The 20,837-nt window shown below is 35.3% G+C and overlaps 1 protein-coding gene across 1 annotated transcript; it reads left to right on the forward strand.

Annotated features, from left to right (window-relative positions):
* The first annotated feature begins 613 nt into the window (after positions 1-613).
* On the forward strand, positions 614-20,405 carry cabcoco1 (ciliary associated calcium binding coiled-coil 1). Its single transcript, XM_065242793.1, has 8 exons — positions 614-699; positions 2,871-2,959; positions 3,354-3,523; positions 3,649-3,799; positions 5,677-5,749; positions 12,186-12,299; positions 13,267-13,395; positions 19,199-20,405. The coding sequence occupies exons 1-8, from the start codon at positions 628-630 to the stop codon at positions 19,343-19,345; spliced, it is 945 nt and encodes a 314-aa protein (XP_065098865.1). The 5' UTR covers positions 614-627; the 3' UTR covers positions 19,346-20,405.
* The last annotated feature ends 432 nt before the right edge of the window (positions 20,406-20,837 follow it).

Consider the following 20,837-nt stretch of genomic DNA (forward strand, 5'->3'; position numbering starts at 1 on the left):
AGCGTGCACGTCTCTCACAAGGATCGTAATGGCAGTGATTGACAAGCCAGAGGGCCAATAGCTTATGCGATGACCGCATGAGCAGTTGGCTGATGTTTTTAAGGCCCTATCTTGTGCACAGATGACGTATATTAATAATATTACTTTCAGTGCAGCTAATAAATAGTCTTTTATCATTTAGTAAAGACAAATTCAAGTAATATTGCAAAAATGTATTAAACAAACATCCTCTTTTCCACCTTTAACAGGACTAGGCCTTAGTTTAATTAGGGAATATAACTAATTTTAACAAACATTTCATGCTAACAACTTTACTTGTGTGCATTTTGAGGCAAAACAAAGGGCACTGATGTATTTTAAGATATGTCAGTGCAAGTAGTTTTCAGTTTGGACAGCTCTTACATTTATTTTAGTCTAGGAATACTCTAATCCCTGTCCGGAAAAACCGCCCCTTAAATGGTTAATATTCTGAAATAAGACGTATGCAGCCTGCAAATGCGACCTCAGGAGGCTGCAGCCTTCAAGTCTTTTGAATGAATCGATCAGACAGACATGCGCAGTTGTGTAACACGCGGGAATGATCACATGCTCCACCTGCTGTTACCTGGGCAACAGCGTTTAAACGACATGTCTGAGGGAGAGAAAGCACGAACTGAAAACTCAAAAAATATAGACGAGGAAGAAAATATGCAGCTCAATGTATGTAAACACGCAATTAGTCATTAACACATTGTTTGGATAAACCGTGGGTTGTTGTCACGCGGGCAATATAATGTGATAACTAGTTCAATTCGCCATGTTGTTAATTCTGTCTTCACACGAAAATAGTTTTGTATTACGTTAACGAATTATTATAATATAGTTTGTAGTACAGTATCTGCTCAGTTTCATGTATTGTTTTGTCATATAACAGGACCGAAGTTAAAATAGAAATGGAGAAATATTCAGTGCAGTAACGGCGTGACAACTTGCGAGTCGGGTCTGTCTGCGTCCTGCAAGACGGAGGCGTCAGTTGTAGTAGGGGTGACTTGTAGTAGGAGGCGTGTCTTGTACTTTTCTAAATCACGGTCCACAACGCAAGATCTTCCTCTTTCACGGTAAAAAAGCTCTTCTAAATCCTCTATTACACACTGCAAACTTTCGGGAGTGACAACCGCATTTAAATGCGGGAGTGAATCCCTTAAATGTTCGTTACATGTCTGTATAAGACTCACTCCCGAAAATGTGATGATTGACCCAGAGATAACCATAGCAACGTTCTGCCGTCTCGCGTCTCAAAGCTTTGACCAAAATAATTTAACAGCATTATGTTTTGCATTAAACCACCGTCTTGGAGTTGTGCATTGCACGCATTTGTAAAACAGCGCGCTGTCATGCAGTGTTGCCAGGTCCTCGGGTTTTTTGTACGTACTGTTTTGGCGCTTAACCGTTTATGGCTTGCTTTTTGCTCATGAAGCGAACAAGTTTTTGGTGCTATTAAAGTGTAAAGGTACCGGGACCCAATATTTTGATATCAGCACTTGGATTTATTTCGGTTTATTATTGGAATTTTCCTGTTCGCTTTTTTTAGTGCAATATGGCAACACTAGTCAGCAAACGCTCTCTGTCAATTTCTGCACCGCACGCAAAAGACTTTTCCCCTTTTAGGAATTTAGTTTTTCAGAAGAGAGACCTGTCATATCCATGATCCACATTTGAACACTTTAGTTGTAATGTACACACTATGCAGAGTTTTTATAAATGCGGTTGTCCCCTGCATTTTGCGGAAGTTAATGCGGTTGTATTATGCGGTTGTCAGAACAGGATTAAGCATTAAAAGGTGAAGTGACAACCGAATTAATAAGTGACAACCATTTTAGTGACAACCCAATTAATATGCAGTGTGTACGGTACATCGCGGTTCACGGATCACGCGAGCTCTCCTATACATCTCGAAAGTTAAGATGATAATCTTTTCCCAAAATTGCCTAATTTGGAGGCTTCAGATGTAATGCAGAGGTCAGGGTGTTATTATTAAAACGGGAGAGAGTTTGTAGTAGGCCTGCAGTATAAGCTTATAATGTTTATAATGTACTTGACTGTGTGCTGTGTATGTATCTCATACGTTTATAAATATACAAAGGATAACATAAAAAATATTCATAAGGCACTTCTTTAATTTATTATAAATTATAATAAAACCCCTGGCTTAGTGTCGTTTTCTTTTTGTTGTAAATATAAACATCTGATGAAAAATGCCATTGTCATCACTTTCAATTATTATTAATCCCTGAACGTGTTAAAATATACATTTTATTAATACGAGTAATTAATAAATTAATTCATTGTATTTTATTTAATTAACCAGCAGAATCACAGTGCCAAAAACATTCCACCCATACGTTTTTTGAAATATGCACATTGCACAAATGTATGCACAAAACGAAATTTACCATTAAAAGGCTTTCATCATATATCCTCAGCTTGTCCTAACCTGACCCGTTTTCAAACAGACTCTAAATCTTATTTAATGACAAATTCACTACAAACACATTGATGCCCAAATTGCTAACATACAAGCTTATTTTTAAAATAAGTATTAAAACTTTCATAATTTCAATTCTGACTTAGAGGTAGATCTCGCGTGGTGGACCGCGATTTAGAAAAGTACAAGACACGCCTCCAACTACTACAAGTCACGCCTACTACAACTCACGCCTCCGTCTTGCAGGACGCAGACAGATACTGTTGCAACTTGCCCCGGTCTTCACTTTACATACACTTTACACAGACGTGTTTGACATTACATAAGAAATGTTATTATTATAAGTAAAACTGAGCTTAAATGACATTGCATCAGGTTGTGATAATTGTATCGTGTCATATTTAAGACAATGAAGATACCATTTCCTCAGTGGAAACTTTTAGACCTCAACCAAATGAAGAACTTGCTTGATCTGCCTGTGGAAGAAGTGCAGTTGTAAGTTTCATCACTATTTTTTTTTTGTCAAATGACTAAAACGTTTGTAAAATAAAAGTTTTGGTTTACATTATATATGTGTGTGCATAATATACAGATGTGTCTATATATTAAGTATTCATATTTATTTATAATATAAATATATAAATATAAAAATGTATATACTGTACATATGTAATTTTCTAAAATATATTAATGCATGTGTGTGTATTTATATTTACATAATTATTTTACACAAGACACACACATATATGATGTAAAAAAGCCTTTTATTCTTCAAACGATTAGTTGTGATTAGTGGTATGCAGCCCTATGTCATATATTAACACACTGTACTAAATCTGTATATAATTTCCACAAATGTATTATACATTGCACTGTCCATCTGTTTCAGACAGTTTAAGGGTATACTTGATTTGAAAAACTACCAGACGTGTATGAAAGATGCTGCTCTGTTGGATTATTTTGTCAATGGATTTTGGTGGGCCAAGGAGATGAACTTCAACTGTCCACAAATCTCATTTATCATGGCACTTTTACAGCAGTTACTGGACAACATATCAAGTGAGCTGAGCTTTGATTTATTAGCAGTTGCTTACATTTTCCCCACGGTGACTGTTTTTATGTTTACCACATTGCTGACTATTCAGTGTGCTTGAGAAAACTAAGTCTGTTTCACTTTGTTTCAGATAAACAGGCATCATTTGCTGATAATGTCAAGGTATTTACTCAGACAATGGATGTCACCGGACACCAGTCATCATCATCAGCAGAGACTGATGCCATTGTTTTATTTGATGCTGTCCAGATCAGATCCATCACAGATTACTTCAGGAATGGGTTTATCTCACATCTTTCCTCATGAATACACTGCAGTTGTGCATGTTTGTATGTTGAATATTGATTAGGTCATTCTCTGTCCTTGATACGTTATAAATAGATGCGATATGCTTTGCTTTGCCATTAGGAACAAGCAACAAGCTCGATCTCTTTTTATGGCCTTCATAATTAATGTTATGTATAATTCATAAAGCAGTGGATTGTGAAGCACGCAGAGACTACAGTACGCTGGTGCATAACAAGCTGTATGGAAATCATCTATCTTTTAGAAAGCAAAAGGAGAAAACACAGATGAACACTGTAATCTGTTAAAATGACACATATTGTGTTTATTGTAGTGTTCACTAGAGCTAAATTCAGGCCACTCATTAGTGTTCAACTTTTATTTGTATTTACACAAAATCAATTCTCATTCAATTTCTAACAGTGTTGATAAATCATTAAAAAAATCACATAAATAGTTTTTACCCTTTTCCTTTTAAAAGAACATAATTTACATTATAATGAAGACTGCTTACAGATTTCTCTATTAGTTTTAAAGGATTACTCCACTTTCATAAAAAAAAGTCAGATAATTTACCCCCATATCATCCAAGATGTTTATGTCTTTTGTTCGATCGAGAAGAAATTGAGTTTTTTGAGGAAAACATTCCAGGATTTTTCTCAATATACAGTAGTGGACTTTAGTGGACCTCAACAGTTTGCAGTTTCATTGCAGTTTCAAAGGACACTGAATGATTCCAACCGAGACAAAAGGGTCTTATCTAGCGAAATAATAATCATTTTTGCCAAAAAAAATTAAGAATATGTACTTTTAACTTGCATGACCTTAATTATTATGTAATCAAGTTGTAAGGTCACTCATGACTTATGCCAAACTACCGCTCCAGTGTTTACAAGTGTGGAGAAAAAGGACCATTCTGACGATGTTGTATTTGGAATGATACTAATTAAAAGTAGTTGTGTCAGTTTATTTTTTTAAATGGTCTGCAAGTGAACATTTCAATTGTGTAACGCATAACCTTTCGACGTGATTACGTAATACGTAAGGCCACGCTGGCGCACCGCATGGCTAGTGGAAGATAAGAAGTTGTGGTTTAAAAGTACTTCTTTTTTATTTCTGGTGAAAATGATGATAATTTGTCTAGATAAGACCCTTATGCCTTGGTTGGGATCATTTGGAGCCCTTTGAAGATACATTAAAACTAGAATTTTAAACTGCATTTAAACTGTAAACTGTTGAGGTCCACTAAATTCCACTATATGGAGAAAAATCATGGAATGTTTTCCTCAAAAAACGTAATTTCTTCTCGACTGAACAAAGAAAAACATAAATATCTTGGAAGACATGGGGGTGTGTAAATTAACAGGATTTTTTTATGAATATGCAGTATTCCTTTAAGTGTGTTTTGAGAAGGGTTAGTTCACACAAAAAATGATAAAGAAAATCTTCATTTACCCTCACAATGTTCCAAACCTGAATTTTTTTGTTGTGCTGAACAAACTCAAAATAAGCTATTTTTAATTAAGCAGGAACCTGGAGATGCACCACTGACTTTTATAGTAAGAAAAAATACTATGAAAGTCAAATGGTGCTCATAAACTTTGGTTGTAAAACAAATATCTTCATTTGTGTTCAGCAGAAAAAAGATATTTATACAGGTTTGAAACAACTTTAGAGTGAGTAAACTTTTTTTGACATTTGTGACCTACAAATTATGTTGGGATTTGGGATTACTGCCAGATACCTAAAGCATCGATCATAACTTCAACATTACAAACTGCATGCACAGGCACATGAAGTCTGTTTGAATATAATCAACAGTTGTGACAGATCTTCTCATGCATGGTTCTGTTTGTCTGTATCATATACACAGTGTTTTCCAGCATTACAGATTATATGAATCACTGTTCACTCACCGAAAACAGCAGCAACTCGTGAGTATAGAGGTAAGATTTGGATTTAACATGACTAGATTTCTGTAAACATGCAAAAAATATTGTATTATTTATTTAATCCATGCATTGGTGGCACAAAAACAGCATTTAATTCCAGGTCAAACTTTGTCTTGTCTAAGTGTGCAGTTCTTGGCTAGCATAAATGTCTGGTTACACTACCAGAAATAAATGGTACAGAAGCTGTCCCTGGGGTAGTACCCTTTCAAAAAGTACACCTTTATACCTAAAGCGTGCATATTGGTACCTCACAGGCACGTATCTATACCTAGATGGTACATATTAGTACAGGGGTGTCAAACTCATTTTAAGTTGAGTGCCGAATGGTAAATAATGTCACCATAAGGGCCGGTTATTTTTTTAAACATAGTTTGCTGATCAGTGCCGCTGCTAGACATTTTGGTGCCCTAAGCATAATTCCTTTATGATGCCCTCTAATCTTAAAAATAAATCTAATCTAATCTAATATAAAAGCATAATAGAATGAGGTTCAATAATGCACACAATTCAACAGTAATGTTTGCTTTATATCATTCATATTAATTTTTTATATATATATATATTAGCCTATATGCACTGCACTGACTGTTCACGTTAACTGTTACTGAAAAAGTATTAACCATGTCACCTCAAAATAAACCAACTGCTGCTCAATATCTAAAGAAAGATAGTAAAGAAACAGCTAGCTGGCATCAGTTCTTTGTGAAAAGCATGCATAGGTAATGTTTAACAGCAAAATCTCAATTTAGCTTGCACCGAAGTTATAAATTATGACAACATAGTTGCTAAAATTAACGTCAGCAAGTTTGAGGTGCATTACGATTAGCAGCAGCGCATACACATTTCCCGTATTTAAGAATGATTAAACATACTGTAGACTTAGCTGCAAGTTATGCACGGGCACCATCTCGCAGTTTCTTTTTCTTTTTTTCTCAGATCCTGACTCCTGCTGTTTTTTTTCGGGGCCATTTCCATAAAAGTTGCCTTCTGTCTGTCAAACTTTGTCAGGCGCCCGCGCGATCAATCGGCACAGACCATCCAAGATGAGGGGGCATAATTTCTAGACTAGAGCAATTAAATTATCTTGTTCCCCCTTTTTTGTTACATATACATGGCTTCAAAGTGCCTAATAATATTTCTATAGGCTTATGAAATAATATCAGCATTATCATTTTTTTTCATTAGGCTATATTTTTGGTGCCCCCTAAGCAATTGGTACCCTACCATGATGCGCGTGGTGGGAGCGGCGGCGCTGTTGCTGATAATTGTGTTAATGTGCCGACCGTATGTTTTACACTCCTTTATTAGGACCTTTCTAAAGGGCAGTGTCCTAGTGACAGCTTCTGTACTTTTTCTGACAGTGAATAAAGCCTGAATAGGAAAGCAGTCCATGAAAACCTTTACTGTTTCTTTAATTTGATTGATGACTATACTGTAGCTGCCTATGATGACACAAGCTGTTATCAGAAGGCCTCACTAAAGTGATTTCAAATAAACTTTCTGTAGCTCAATAGCATAGTGCAGGTTTCCCAAACATGAGGTTCACCAGGGAATTGCAGGGTGTTTGTGAGTTGATGAAAAACAATTAACTAAATATTTACAATGAAATCATAAAATGTAAATAAATAATTTTATTTCAAACGTCTTTTTTATTAAAGCATAGGATTTGACATACAATTCACTTGTACATTCTGAGAGCCTTTTTATAACTAAAAAAAATATAACAACAATAATAATATAAAAGTGGTTAACATAAAAAAAATATATTTTTAAAATTAAAACACTTACCAATAAAAGAAAAATACCAGATGAAGGTCAAATAACAGGCAATAATAACAAAAACTATGTAAAATATTATAAAAAAAACCCTTTAAAATGGATGAAAAGTAAATGTCTTTAAAATTAAACATGCAAATGTGCATTTAAATTATTGAAATATTAACTAACTTCTAGGAAATACACAAGGTTAAAGGGGTTTGGTGTAAAATAAAAGTCTGAAAACCCCTAGCATAGAGTATTGCATTAGGAGTGCACACATACTAATAAAAAAATGTATAACTAAGTCACTAAAAGTGTCTGCCAAATGCATTAATGTCAGTAAATGTAATGTGTGCAAATAATCTCGGCTGAATCAAACAGGTGAATCATTTTGTCAACGTTTCTGAGTGTTTAGTCTAAAACACAAAGCAGTCATTTCTCCAGGTTTCTCAATGGATTCCATTACCTCAGAAGTAAAGTACATAACCCACGGGTGTAGAATAATAGTAACTTTAGCCACAGATTGACGTTCATGTTAGACTGGACCCCAAATGACGCCCTTCCCTTTTCCTCATCTGGGGTATTAAGAATATTTTGTAGTCTCAGAAAAGAAACACATAAACATATAAAAACATCTTAAAGTAATGATAACCTCAGTTATCATAATTCTCAAAATGAAAGATTTTTTCTAAGTTAATTTAAATCCATCATACAAACCGAGTGCTCCGAAAGCCTGGGCAAACTTCACCCTCCACGTCCATCTCTGTTGTGCGGATGCTTGTGTGCGGAGCCGGGCACTGAGAGTGAAAAGTATGCATGGGCCAAGAGTGCTCGATTCGCATGACGGACTGATTGGGAGATTAGAGAATGATGTTTACTCACCACCTACATTCACTAGCTGGCCTCTGTTACAACAGAAAATAACATCTTCTATAGACTTAAAGGAAAACACCACCGTTTTTCAATATTTTACTATGTTCTTCCCTCAACTTGGATGAATTAATACAAACCTCTCTTTCTCAGTGTGTGCACTTAATCGTTGTACAGCGCGTCCATTTAGCCTAGCAACATTCATTCATTAGGATCCAATCAGGGATGAATTTAGAAGCCAGTAAACACTGCATGTTTTTCCTATTTAAAGACTGTTACATGAGTAGAGTGCACTTAGTTTGCAGCATTTCGAACTCGAGCGCAGTAATATCATCACTCCTGACTTCGGAAGTTTGAGCGAGAGGGGCAGTTCTCAGGAGTGATGATTGGATCTGTTTGGATCCTAATGAATGAATGGTGCTAGGCTTAATGGACGCGCTGTACAACAATTAAGTGCATGCATTGAGAAAAGAGAGGTGTGTATTAGTTTGTTTAAGTTGAAGGAAGAACATAGTAAAATATTGAAAAACTGTGGTCTTTTCTTTCAACACATTACTCGTTTGTAGTATATATTGTGTCAACGATCGCAAGGTGATAAAAAGATTAATGAATGTAAAAGTGTATTCGCCCTCATAATCTTTAATCAAAAATGCAAAACTCCTCCCCTCTTCGAAACGATCTCTTTTTACTTCCAGTCATATGGTAAGGCAGGTGGACAGGGTCCGGGAAAAGATTGTAGCGATTAGCAATTATCAACATGATACAACTTAAAATGATCCAATCAGTTCTCGATGGATGAATTCAAGTCCTACTTTTTTTTAAATTTCAAAAGCCATTTCACTCGGATATACATCACCACAGGGAAAATAAGACAATTGCTACTTCCGTTTCATGGCGACTTTAATAAATGTTCAAAAATTGCACTTTCAAACATTCTTACAAACTTCTTATAATTTATCTAGGGCTGTTCCATTCCAGATTTTTTGGAATCGATTCCTGTTTCTAAGAATCGATTCCTTACTGTTATTTTCGATTAATTTTTGTAATGCAAACAATGTGTCCAACATTGGTGCAGCTTTTACCATGCCACACAGTGAGAAACTCGCTACACTGGGCGTAACAAAGCGACCGTTGAGTGCTGCTTGGTCATAAATAGAACGAGGCATTTACTTCGAGGATTTGTAATGTTGTGCTTCTTGCGTCAGGTGTAAACAGTATAGTAAAGACTAGGAATATGTTCATCTTATACATATATGCGGTAGATTCACACATACATTCCTACCTACACACACTTACCTATACATACACTTATGTAATGTGAATAAATCGATTTTTATTTATTTGTTGTAGCTACATATATTTCATCCAGTGTCTTAAAACTATAGCTAAAATTACAGTTAAATTCTAAAAGCATTTTGTTCAGGAACAGACCTTATGCTTACATATACAAACTTTTTAGGCCTTTACACATATACACTTTTTTAGGGCCTTTTCAAAAACTTTGTTTACCTTGGAGGCATTCTTCTACGTGTGAGTGTGTTTGATTGTTGTTGTCGATCGATTTATTCTTCTTGTCCTAAACTACAATGAAGATCAAACCCCGCCCAGCAGTCAATTCTGAAGATTTTATTCAGTCAGTCAGCTGATTGCCTACACAATGCTAAAATAATCAACCTATCCTAAAACATACTCTGTGTCACAACTGAATCCATTTATTTAGTCTGAACTTTATTTCTTTACAGGTGACATGATTGTGTTGACAAATGAAATCGGCTATAGGCCGCAGTTTGTTTAAAAATAATTTTTTTAAAGGAATCGATTCCACTAATGGAATAAAATCCAGCCTTTGGAATCGACTCTCAATTCCCAACGCCTCGGAATCGATTCCCAGCCATAAACTTATCTTATCGTTCTTATTTCTTGTCTTAAGAAAGTTTTTTGAAATCTGGCCCTTCTCGGACAAGAACACCAGTTTTGTATAGACTGTAGATTTTTGAGTAATGGGTTAAAATAAGATTAAATAAATTAACTTCTATCTTAGCCAGAAGCATATATGAAAATTAGATAAAACATGCAATAAATTTAGACGTAGAGAAATGCTTTATGAAAAAGCATAGTGTCGTAGTGTTGAAAGTCTTAGTTTAATTCAGTGAACACATTGTTAAGACATTATTTTGTGATCTGGATCAAACAATTAATCTAAAAAGAAGAATGTTTTGTTTATGAATCCACCATGCTAATCATGTCCATACACGTCTCTTACACTCTCTTACTGTAAATCCTCCATTGCTCTGATAAGAAAACAGTCATGCCGGTTGTCATTTTCTCTCTATTTCAGATCAAGCAGATTGAAATCTGCCTTCCAGCCGATGCGCTCATCTATAATTAACACGTAATGATCATACTGCAGAGAAGACTGAATATCAAACCAGAAGAACAAAACCAATATTTCCATTCCAATTACATCCTCATTTCTGTAGGGCATATTTGCATATCTACATTTTCTCAAATGGGAAAAGGTAATCAAATATCAAAAGGCAGGTTAGTTTAGGATTTAAACGATGCTTTATGCAGTAGCATGACAGCTACTGTTGAGTCTTACTGTAACTGAATGATCAGAAACAAAATCTAGGTCAGAGATACAATGAGTAGCGCACATAATACATCAGAAGCATTTTTATTGGTTTGAAAGGGACTTCAAAGCACCCTTCGAATATTAATGTACTTGTTTTTCCCCCAGCTATTGGAACCATTTTAGTGAATCAAGATGTTTTTACGAATAATTCAAAAGTGAAGCGCAGGACAATGAATTGCAGCGGGCTTTCTATTTTTACTCTTATTAAAATGATACTGTTGGCATTAATTTGTTTATTGCTGGAGATGGAAAACACATGAATCATGTCGGTGGGAATAATGAGGAACAATGCAGTAATGAAAGAGAATTGTTCTTCTTGTCTGCCTCAATTTGGCTTTGTAATTACATTCGGTATATAAAGCACAGAGCTTTTGTTTTGTTGTGCGCTGGTTTTGGATTGTGGTTGAAGGGTTTCCTGCCAAACGAATAGTAACATGTTCCAGTCAGATGAACAGAAAAGTCTGCTGTTAATGCCAACCGTAATCTTTTCAGACACACCTTAATTTTTAACAAAATTAATATGTTTCAAGACTTTTTTAAGATGTCAAATAAATCTTTGGTGTCCCCAGAGTACATAATGTAAAGTTTTAGCTCAAAATACCATTTAAATAATTTATTATAGCATGTTAAAATTGACACTTTGTAAATGTGAACAAACATTTGCTGGTTTGGGTGTGTCCTTTTAAATGCAAATAAACTGATGAAATGCAAACACTGATCGCCATAATGGTGGTTTGTTGAAATGACAACTCAATTGTTCTGTCAATTATTCTCTCTCTTTCTTTTTCTTTCTCTCTTTTTCTCTGTATAGCTGGATAGTGCAGCATAAGGGGTGGTATTATTATAATAAAATCCCCTTTTGACATCACAAGGGGAGCCAAATTTCAATCACCTATTTTTTCATATGCTTCCAGCTACTGGTTGTTCACATTTCACAATTTCTAGGTTGATAGAAGCACTGGGGACTTTATTATAACACATAAACATGGAAAAAATTCGATTTTCATGATATGTCCCCTTACATGGCATATGATGTCATATCATAAGATACAACACATATGTTGTATCTTTATTGAGATTCTATGATAAAATTCTTCTAGCAAACCCATTCCTGACATATAAAACTTCATTATAATTGATTTTAAAATGTGAAGTGTTTTATTTCAGAAATGCATTGAAGTGGTCACTCCGTTTGATTTTGTTCCACCGCTGGAGGAGGGCATGCCCGCTGATCTCTATTTCCAATATGTGGCTCCACCTCGCGTCCAAACGCCCGAGCAGGTAAAGTGTTCTCGATTTTTTCTGTATTAATCCAAAGTTATCTAGCAGTGTTTGGTTTGTATGAAACAGTCCCATTCTTTGTGTGGTGCAAAGTTTTTCCTTGGAATTACCCTTTTAGTATGATGCGTTTCACATGTTATTAATTTCCAAAGGAAACATGAATATGCTTTCAAGTTTGAGTAACGCTTTTCCTGACACTGACACTTCTCTGTTTGAGCTACACAGACACAGACTGTTCTAAACGGGGGAGATTACATCACATCTCTCAGCCCATTATATCTTACACAGAGGACGATTTTTATGCACTTTAACCATTTATTTATTAAGTACAGAAAACGACATTTTACGACATTATAAAAGTTTCCTCTCATACAAACGAGTCCCCAAAGCCATGCAAAACCTTGAAATATTAGTACATTTTTAAATTGTGATTTCAGTGCCTGGAAACCTTTTTTTTTGAAAGATCATGGCAAAGTCATTAAAAATTCTGTTCGGTAAAAATTGTCTGATTATACCGAGCTTTGAACTCAACATAAACTTAAGATTTACCATAAAAGTAAAACAGATGTGCGTGCAAGATCTTTATTAAATGATTTTAGTCAAAAATCATAAACGCAGCTTTACTTTGTTCTTGAGTTCAGTGCTATTCACAAAAAGGCCACATGTAGGTGCTGTGCGACAACTAATGCTTCCCACAAAGTTTCATCCTACTTGAATGCTCTCTAAATTTTCTTATTATTCCTGCAGTGGTACATTAAAGATTATCATAGATAAATCAATCCCCGCATAGTTGGCATATATAACAAAAATTTGTTTCATCCTATAAAAATAAACTTGAAACCTAGTGATTTTTATTGTACTCATTAATTTTCTCCTGTAATAGTCAGCATTTATCTGCAGATGTAACACCTGACAGCAGTGCAAAACATCTGAAGAACATTTATCAAACTGCTCCTCGTTCATGCAGGAATCTCTCGAGCAGAATCCTGGAAAAGCTGAGCTGGAAGAAAATGATGAGGACCAGACAGACTTTAATGTAGGAGATGTACGAGATGTGCTAGAGGAAATTACACAAGAGATGTTAGCACAACTACAGGTACAGTACTGTAAATAGCTGTAAGCAAATAACAACCTCAGCGATACCCGTTGTATGAGAAAAATGCTTTTCATTCGCTTGAGCCAGTTTTGTTTACACAGAAATATTATTCATGACCTGAGGGAAGGAATATTGCAGAAAATATCAAAGGAATACTTCACCTAAAAAATGAAAATTTTTGTAGAACGACGGTTCATATTGATCAAATCTGTCAGTCTGTGCAATTCATAATGAAACATCATAAAATATCATCAAGGTAGTCAAAACAAACCCTATACTGAAGTCCTGCCTGCACAGAATCTGTGAGTTGCCCACCAAAGCACATTCTATTAATAGCCTCGATTTTTATATTTATATATTGTTTATATAATAATTTTTTTTGTGTATGTATGTACTAGGGATGCTAAACAATTAATCGCGATTAATCGTTAGCAGAATAAAAGTTTTTGTTTACATCACATATGTGTGTAAACTGTGTATAATAAATATATATATATATATAAATATGAACACATTCATGTATAATTTTAAGATTTTTTTTTTATATATTAAGTATTATAAATTATACATAAATATACAAATATATATACTCATGTAAACATTTCTAAAACATATACATGCATGTGTGTACATTTATTTATACAAAGTTATTATACACAGTTAACACACATATATGATGTAAACAAAATCTTTTATTCTGCTAACGATTAATCGCGATTAATCGTTAAGCATCCCTAGTATGTACATTTTAAGTAAGGGATAATGTAGAGGCAGCCGGTAGTTATTGGGAAATAAGCCCCGACAGTGTGATCAGGACCCGACGCGAAGCGGAGGGTCTTGTATCACACTGAAGGGGCTTATTTCCCAATAACTACCGGCTGCCTCTACATTATCCCGCTTATTACACGGCTACTTGCCACATAAGAAAAAAAACTGGACATGAATATGAATTTGAAACATTTTATTGGCATATTTGTTTTAAATTAACATTTTTATCCTTCCGCGAAACTTTGCACAGATGCATAAAATGATCGTAATACCTTATTAAGATCCTCTGCTTCATACTTGTCTGTCTCCATTTTTTCCTCTTTAACCAGTCTTTGAGAAGTTTTAATGCCCATTCTGTATTTTTTTTGTGTGTTGGCTTCGTAGCTGTCATGCTCTATTTTGTCAAGTTCAGTGTCAGTAAGCTCTCTGTGTCTTGTCGTGGTTGTCGAGTGTTTGTCACAAGATGGCGCCAAACAGACAGTAATCTTTATTGATCTTTATTGGCGCGGAGCGATTTTACTGGTACAAGTAGTCCGGCTATGCGTTATTATTTTGGAGCGGTTATTATTTGAAAAGAACGAACCTGCAAATGTCTCAACTGACCAATCAGAATCAAGCATTCCAGAGAGCCGTGTAATAAACAACGATAAATCATTAAACAAAAATGTTTTAAGTAGACTATATATTAAAAAAGTATCCATCCAGATTATTTTATGCATTGTGGTAGCCCTTGCTCACAAAAAGGTTGGAGACCCCTGCTGTAGTCTATTATTCAGAGACTTCTGAAGCCATACGATAACTTATGTGAGAAAATGATCAAACTGTAAATCATTATTTAATCATCTTGACCTCCCCAGAAAGACACAGGCAAGAACATGTGAATCAAAAAAAAGCATGAGACTCCCCACTCATAGCTATCATGTGACTTCATCAGACACACACATATTGCTGTACGTTTGGTGTTTTGGTCACTACGAACTGTTGTTGTGTGGCAAGAGTTGCATAACAATCTTTAGTTTTGTGTTCCACAGAAAAAATAACAACTTGCAGGTTTGGAACGACATGAGCGCGAGTAAATAATGACAGAATTATTCCTTCAATAAAAATGACTAACAGACTTTGCTTTGGAAAACTAATTCTGAGAATATCAATGTTTAGCTGATTCTCCCACAAGCCTCCACCCACAGTGTGTGATTATGCCAGGAAATATTAAACCTGGATAACGCTCCCCGTTTCATTTCATCTGTATTCTCGGTGTAATGCAAAGTACATCAGACAGCTGCTGGCAGATATTCTGGCAGAATTGGACGCCAGACTTAAGGTGGAATCGAATTATTGTGACTGCCAGAAAACAATTTGCTTTTTGGATTGCTAAATTGTGTCATCTCTATTGCACGTTTTTACACGCCACGTGTTTCAAAGGTTTCGGGCGGCAAAGGTTGCCGTGCGACGAGACCTGAAGAGAAAGGGCTAGGAAGACATGAGTAATTTTTCACTTTGATGGGATTAATGATTATGGGGTTCATACAATTCATCTGCCATGTTCCATGAAGACCTTTGTCGTTTTTTTGACAAGCTTTTCTTTCAAATAGCAGCTCGGCTGTAATTTGAGAGCCCATTTGTAGTGGCTTGTGTGTGTGCATCTCACATCCGAGCGATACGCCGTTGAGCCGATGCTATTTCCATCAGTTCTCCTGGGCTTTTCCTCTCCGTTTAATGTCGAAGGAAGGTCAATTACATATATCACTTTGCTAAATATAACCTAGTGAAAAACGATTAGTGAAAAGCTTAAATCGGTTGTATCGAGATGTTTTTCTCTATGCTAATTGTAACCAATATCACTCTTGGGAATGGATAAAATCACGTTCAGTCTGAAGTGTTTGCTTCATCCATATTTATTTCCTTCTATTTCTCCCTTGAATATTATTTTAGTTTAAAAAGTTCCCAGGAATGTCAGGCTCTGTAGATCTCATCATACCTAATATGGTAGAAAGACTGAAAATTACTGATGCTGGAATGAAACTTCCTTACCAATGTTGTTACCATTCCAGATGTTCAGAGGAGCCATACGATATGCCTGTGTAGTGTACTGCACACAACAGTTGTGTATTGTTGATTTAAAGCTATAACATTGTGTAAACGTATTCGCAAGTGTATACAGTACATTGATCTTGCTAAGTTCACTCGCTGTCAATTTAAGACTGTACTGTACATGTTCAGGTCACATTTCAACCCAAAGTTCAAAATGATATTTTGCATAAAAAAATGAAACCTATTTTAGGACCACATGCAGTCATGTCACATTGTTTAAATTACAAATCCCACCCATTAAAATACAGTTTAATGAGCTGCTTATAGATTGGTTTTGCTATGTTTGTGTGAGCATTCACACCAGCATGACTCAGCACTGAGTTAACCAATAGTATACAGTAGGTTTGAGGCGTGACTCTGTTTGTCCAACCAATGAGTAGTGTGTTCAGAAAACAATTAGTTTTTCAGCTCATTATGAGGTACTCAGACAAAAATGCCTAAACGGCAAAAATGAGATACTAGCCATGTTTCCATCACCAAAATATTATGCACATTTTGAAGTATCGCATCAAAAATGAGCGATGGAAACGTCAAATTTTGAATAAAAATCTATTAATTCCCCCCAAAAGTTTTTATGCTCGTTTATGCTCGTAGTTTTTGACTTATGCGAAAAAGTAAATGCGAACAATGGGAGATGGAAACGCATTTGTAAAATAAATTCTGACATCGTGAACATTTAACCCACAGGGCTGATCATGTTGCCGTTTCCGCTGTCATTGTCTGTACCATACATGGGGCTCGACATCGTCTTCATGCCCTTGCTGCTAGTGCCTGCATCAAAAATTCTGTATTCCTTCTTCTGTGCACAGCATTTAGTTTGGCAATTACAAGCGGCACTGTTAATAAATGTAGAACTTGCACAATCGTAACTAAATGTAGTCCTGTCTCCATTTTCCAAACATGCCTTGTTTTATTTACTGTTGGTTACAAGGTTACCAATACCCGTCATTGCATAAAAAAGCTTGCATGCAGTTTTTTAGGGAAAGACATTTGTAAAAAATTTTTTTAAATAGCAATAAATTGACTTACGTGACATTTGTGAAAATAAGGCATTTCAATTACTGACTAATAATCTATTTATTGCCTTTAAAGTGAAAATACTGAACATAAACATAAGAGCCTGATAAAAAAATGCTAATTTACAAGAAAACATGTCAGACGCACTTAGAGCATTTTGCATGTTGATGCTAATTGTACAGAAATTTCACTTACATTGGGACATTATTTACATTTATGATAAACACATATTTCTTTTAGCCCCCGCACTTAACTACTGTACAATGATATTTTAATCAACATCAATTAAAGCTGCCGTCGGCAACTCTGGAGGATTGAGCATTTTCCAAATCGACCGCATCTTTAAATGCAGTATGCAATACGCCTTATTCAGCCTGCCGCCATGTTGATTTCAAAACGAGGCTGTAAAGGATGGACATCCAGAGCGTGCGTTTTAAACCTATTATTGGGTTTGTATCGGGATTCTGGTCATTCAGCCATCAAAACACAGAAAATACACCATTTTACAAATTTCCACAGGACAAAGAACCTCAGAAATAATGAATTGTTAAAATTAGAAGGGACATATGACCTAATTTTGAGATAAGAGCAGCACAATGTGTACATAAAATCTGATTTGTATTAGCCTGTTGGCTAATCATTAATTTCTGACATGTTTAATGTTGTAAGCATGCTGACTTTTTTTTCAAAACACTAATATAATTCTTTGTTTAAGTACATATTTCTAATTCGTACAGATTACAAAAAACGGCATGAACACGCTAAAGAGTTTTCTCCGGGAAGTTTTTTAAGCACATTGTCTGGAATCAACAGAAGCAGGATTCATTTCTAACTAAATAACATTTGTACATAACTTTGGGTGCTCATGTGGGGTTTTACATTTAAAAATGAAAATATCATGTAAATAGCTTGTTATCAAGTCAATTACACATTATTAAGTCAATGTTCATGTCTTTAAAAAACATAACGGAGAAAATACATGGAACATACTCTTATGACCTATACAAACTAGAGATGTATACTCAGTTGTTGTCAAAAAATATTGTATTTTTGCACTATATTGGCGTTTTAATGGGGTTATATCATGAAAACATGAGTTTTTCCATGTTTAAGTGGTATAATTGGGTCCCCAGTGCTTCTATCAACTTAGAAAATGTGAAAAAGATCAACCCAGTAACTTAGTTCTGGTAAACCATTCTCTGCAAGCATGTGAAAAAATAGGTCATTGAGATTTGGCTCCCCTTGTGATGTCAGAAGGGGATAATATTGCCTCTTAATCTGCACTATCCAACCAAGGTACTGCCATTTAGTGCAGAGATCAGCTCATTTGCATTTAAAAGGACACACACAAAACTGCACATTTTTGTTCACACCTACAAAGTGGCGATTTAAACATGCTATAATAAATTATCTGTAGGTAATTATTCTACAGAACTTCACATTTGTACTCTGGGGACACCAAAAATGTATTTGACATCTTAAAAAAGTCTTGTGAAATGTAAGAAAAAGTAAACATCTTTCAACATGAAAAACCGCGATTAGCTAACAAGCTAATATCTAAAACAGATATTATGTACACTCAATCTCAAATTAGGTCATATGTCTCTTTTCATTTTAACAACCCACATTTCCTAAGGTTCTTTGTCCTGTGGAAATTTGTCAAATGATGTATTTTCTGTGTTTTGATGGCTGACCAGCATCCTAATACAAAACAATAGGTTTAAAGCGCACACTCTTTATGTCCATCCCTCACAGCCTCGTTTTGACATCAACATGGCGGCGGAATGAATACTGCGTATACACCATTATGTTTAAAAATGGGGGGATGGTTAATGTGAATTCATTGAGTTCATTGAAAAACAACTGTATCATCCAATATCTTTTTCAGTATATATAATGGATCAACAAATTCTTGTGTGTTCAACAGGCGGACTTCACAGAGAAGCTGCAAGCTCATGAGGAGATCTACACCTCGAGGTTAGAGCGACTTCAAGAAGTCCTGCTGAGAGGACCGGACAATTTCCCACCAGTACCCACTCATTCAGTCAGAGGAAAGAAAGTAAACCCAGCATAAGAGCATTGAATCACACAGTCCAAAACTTCCCCCAAGATTTGATTAAGGTCTATATCAAGGGTAATAGCTTGAACAGTTTCTGCAACATTGATAATAAAACGAGTGTTAGGGCGACGCTTTCGATTTATTCAGCGAGATAAAATGATGAATACGAAATGCAGGTTAGTCATGGCAGTCAAGGAGAAAAGTGAATGTGTAATTAAGTTGTTTGTGAAATGTTTTTGTGCACCGTTCCCACAAGTCATTCGCTGTTTAAACGCAGCCCAGCACTATGGCAACACAGTGTAACTCAGACTAAAGAGCTGAGTTGCCATAAAAAGTGATGTATTATTAAAGCTGAATAGTTACTTTTCCAGCGCATTTGAGAAAGCCCACATAAAACTATAAATACACCCTGCAATATATACTATAAAAGAGTGCTGATCGTTTTTTTTTCCATTTCAAAGCACCATTATTTGCACAATGTTGAGTCTGCATATACAGTGCCAGAGATTATTAGTGTTATATCAAATCAGCCTCATAGGAAAACTCACATAACACTTTTGATCTTTATGCTCAAACAGGTTATGATTAATGGTGAAAAACAGGTCTGATTGAATCAGCACAATATTAAATTACAGCAATTTTCCTTTATGTGTCTCTTGTTTTTACGCCCTGTTGATTTAGCTCTTCATTAGCTTGCCGCCCCCATGTTGACTTGTTGCGGTGAAGTTAGCAGCTCAGTTTGCGTGCCTTGAGAAACATGTTTAAACACTTTAAGTGCTCTTTATGTTCCCAAACTGATTGATTCTGTGGCAGGAGTAAGATGACCTTTCAGTACACAAACAATAAACAGTGGTGGATTACAGATGACCTGTATCCTCCTCAAAGTAATGACAACTTTTAAGGAATTGTTGAGTTTCACTTTCATTCATGAAGCATTTCAAAACATGCATGACTGCATTGATTTGTCCTTTAAAGGTGAATTGCGTAATTTCTGTGCTAGCGACAGCATACCAAATAGTGAACATAATTCTTATCCCGGCACACCACAAACTCATAACATTAGTTGAGTCAATGTTTTATAAGTGCATTATTTATATTATATAATCTATAATCTATAAAATATTTACAGCTGTGTATGTATACTAAGCTAGTGGGTATGTTAACTCTTTGTGTTTATTTTTTTTACAGCCAGCACCAGCATTACTTTCACAAAAGTTTAATGCCTTTCAAATATTGTTCTTCATTACATATATAACATACAACATATCACTTGAAAGAACAGACCATCTGCTTAAAAAAACACGGTTTATCCTATCTTCATTTGTTCTCTTTTTATCACTTTTCAAAAATACAAAATTTGGAGCAAAAAGCTAAAAAATTGCATCTTTGTAAAGGAAGTTTGTTAGAGATCAGATTCAGAACAATGATCAAAACATACAGAGATTTTACTGTTTTTGAATTCATTGATGCTATAAGTTGGGTAAAAGCACCACCTAGTGGATAATAG

Source organism: Paramisgurnus dabryanus, chromosome 1, assembly GCF_030506205.2.
Source record: "Paramisgurnus dabryanus chromosome 1, PD_genome_1.1, whole genome shotgun sequence".
NCBI lineage: Eukaryota > Metazoa > Chordata > Actinopteri > Cypriniformes > Cobitidae > Paramisgurnus > Paramisgurnus dabryanus.

Coding starts and splice junctions, on each gene's coding strand:
- cabcoco1 (XM_065242793.1), top strand. CDS start 628: ATGTCTGAGGGAGAGAAAGCACGAACTGAAAACTCAAAAAATATAGAC. Junction 2,960..3,353: donor CCTGTGGAAGAAGTGCAGTT/GTAAGTTTCATC, acceptor CATCTGTTTCAG/ACAGTTTAAGGGTATACTTG. Junction 3,800..5,676: donor ACAGATTACTTCAGGAATGG/GTTTATCTCACA, acceptor TCATATACACAG/TGTTTTCCAGCATTACAGAT.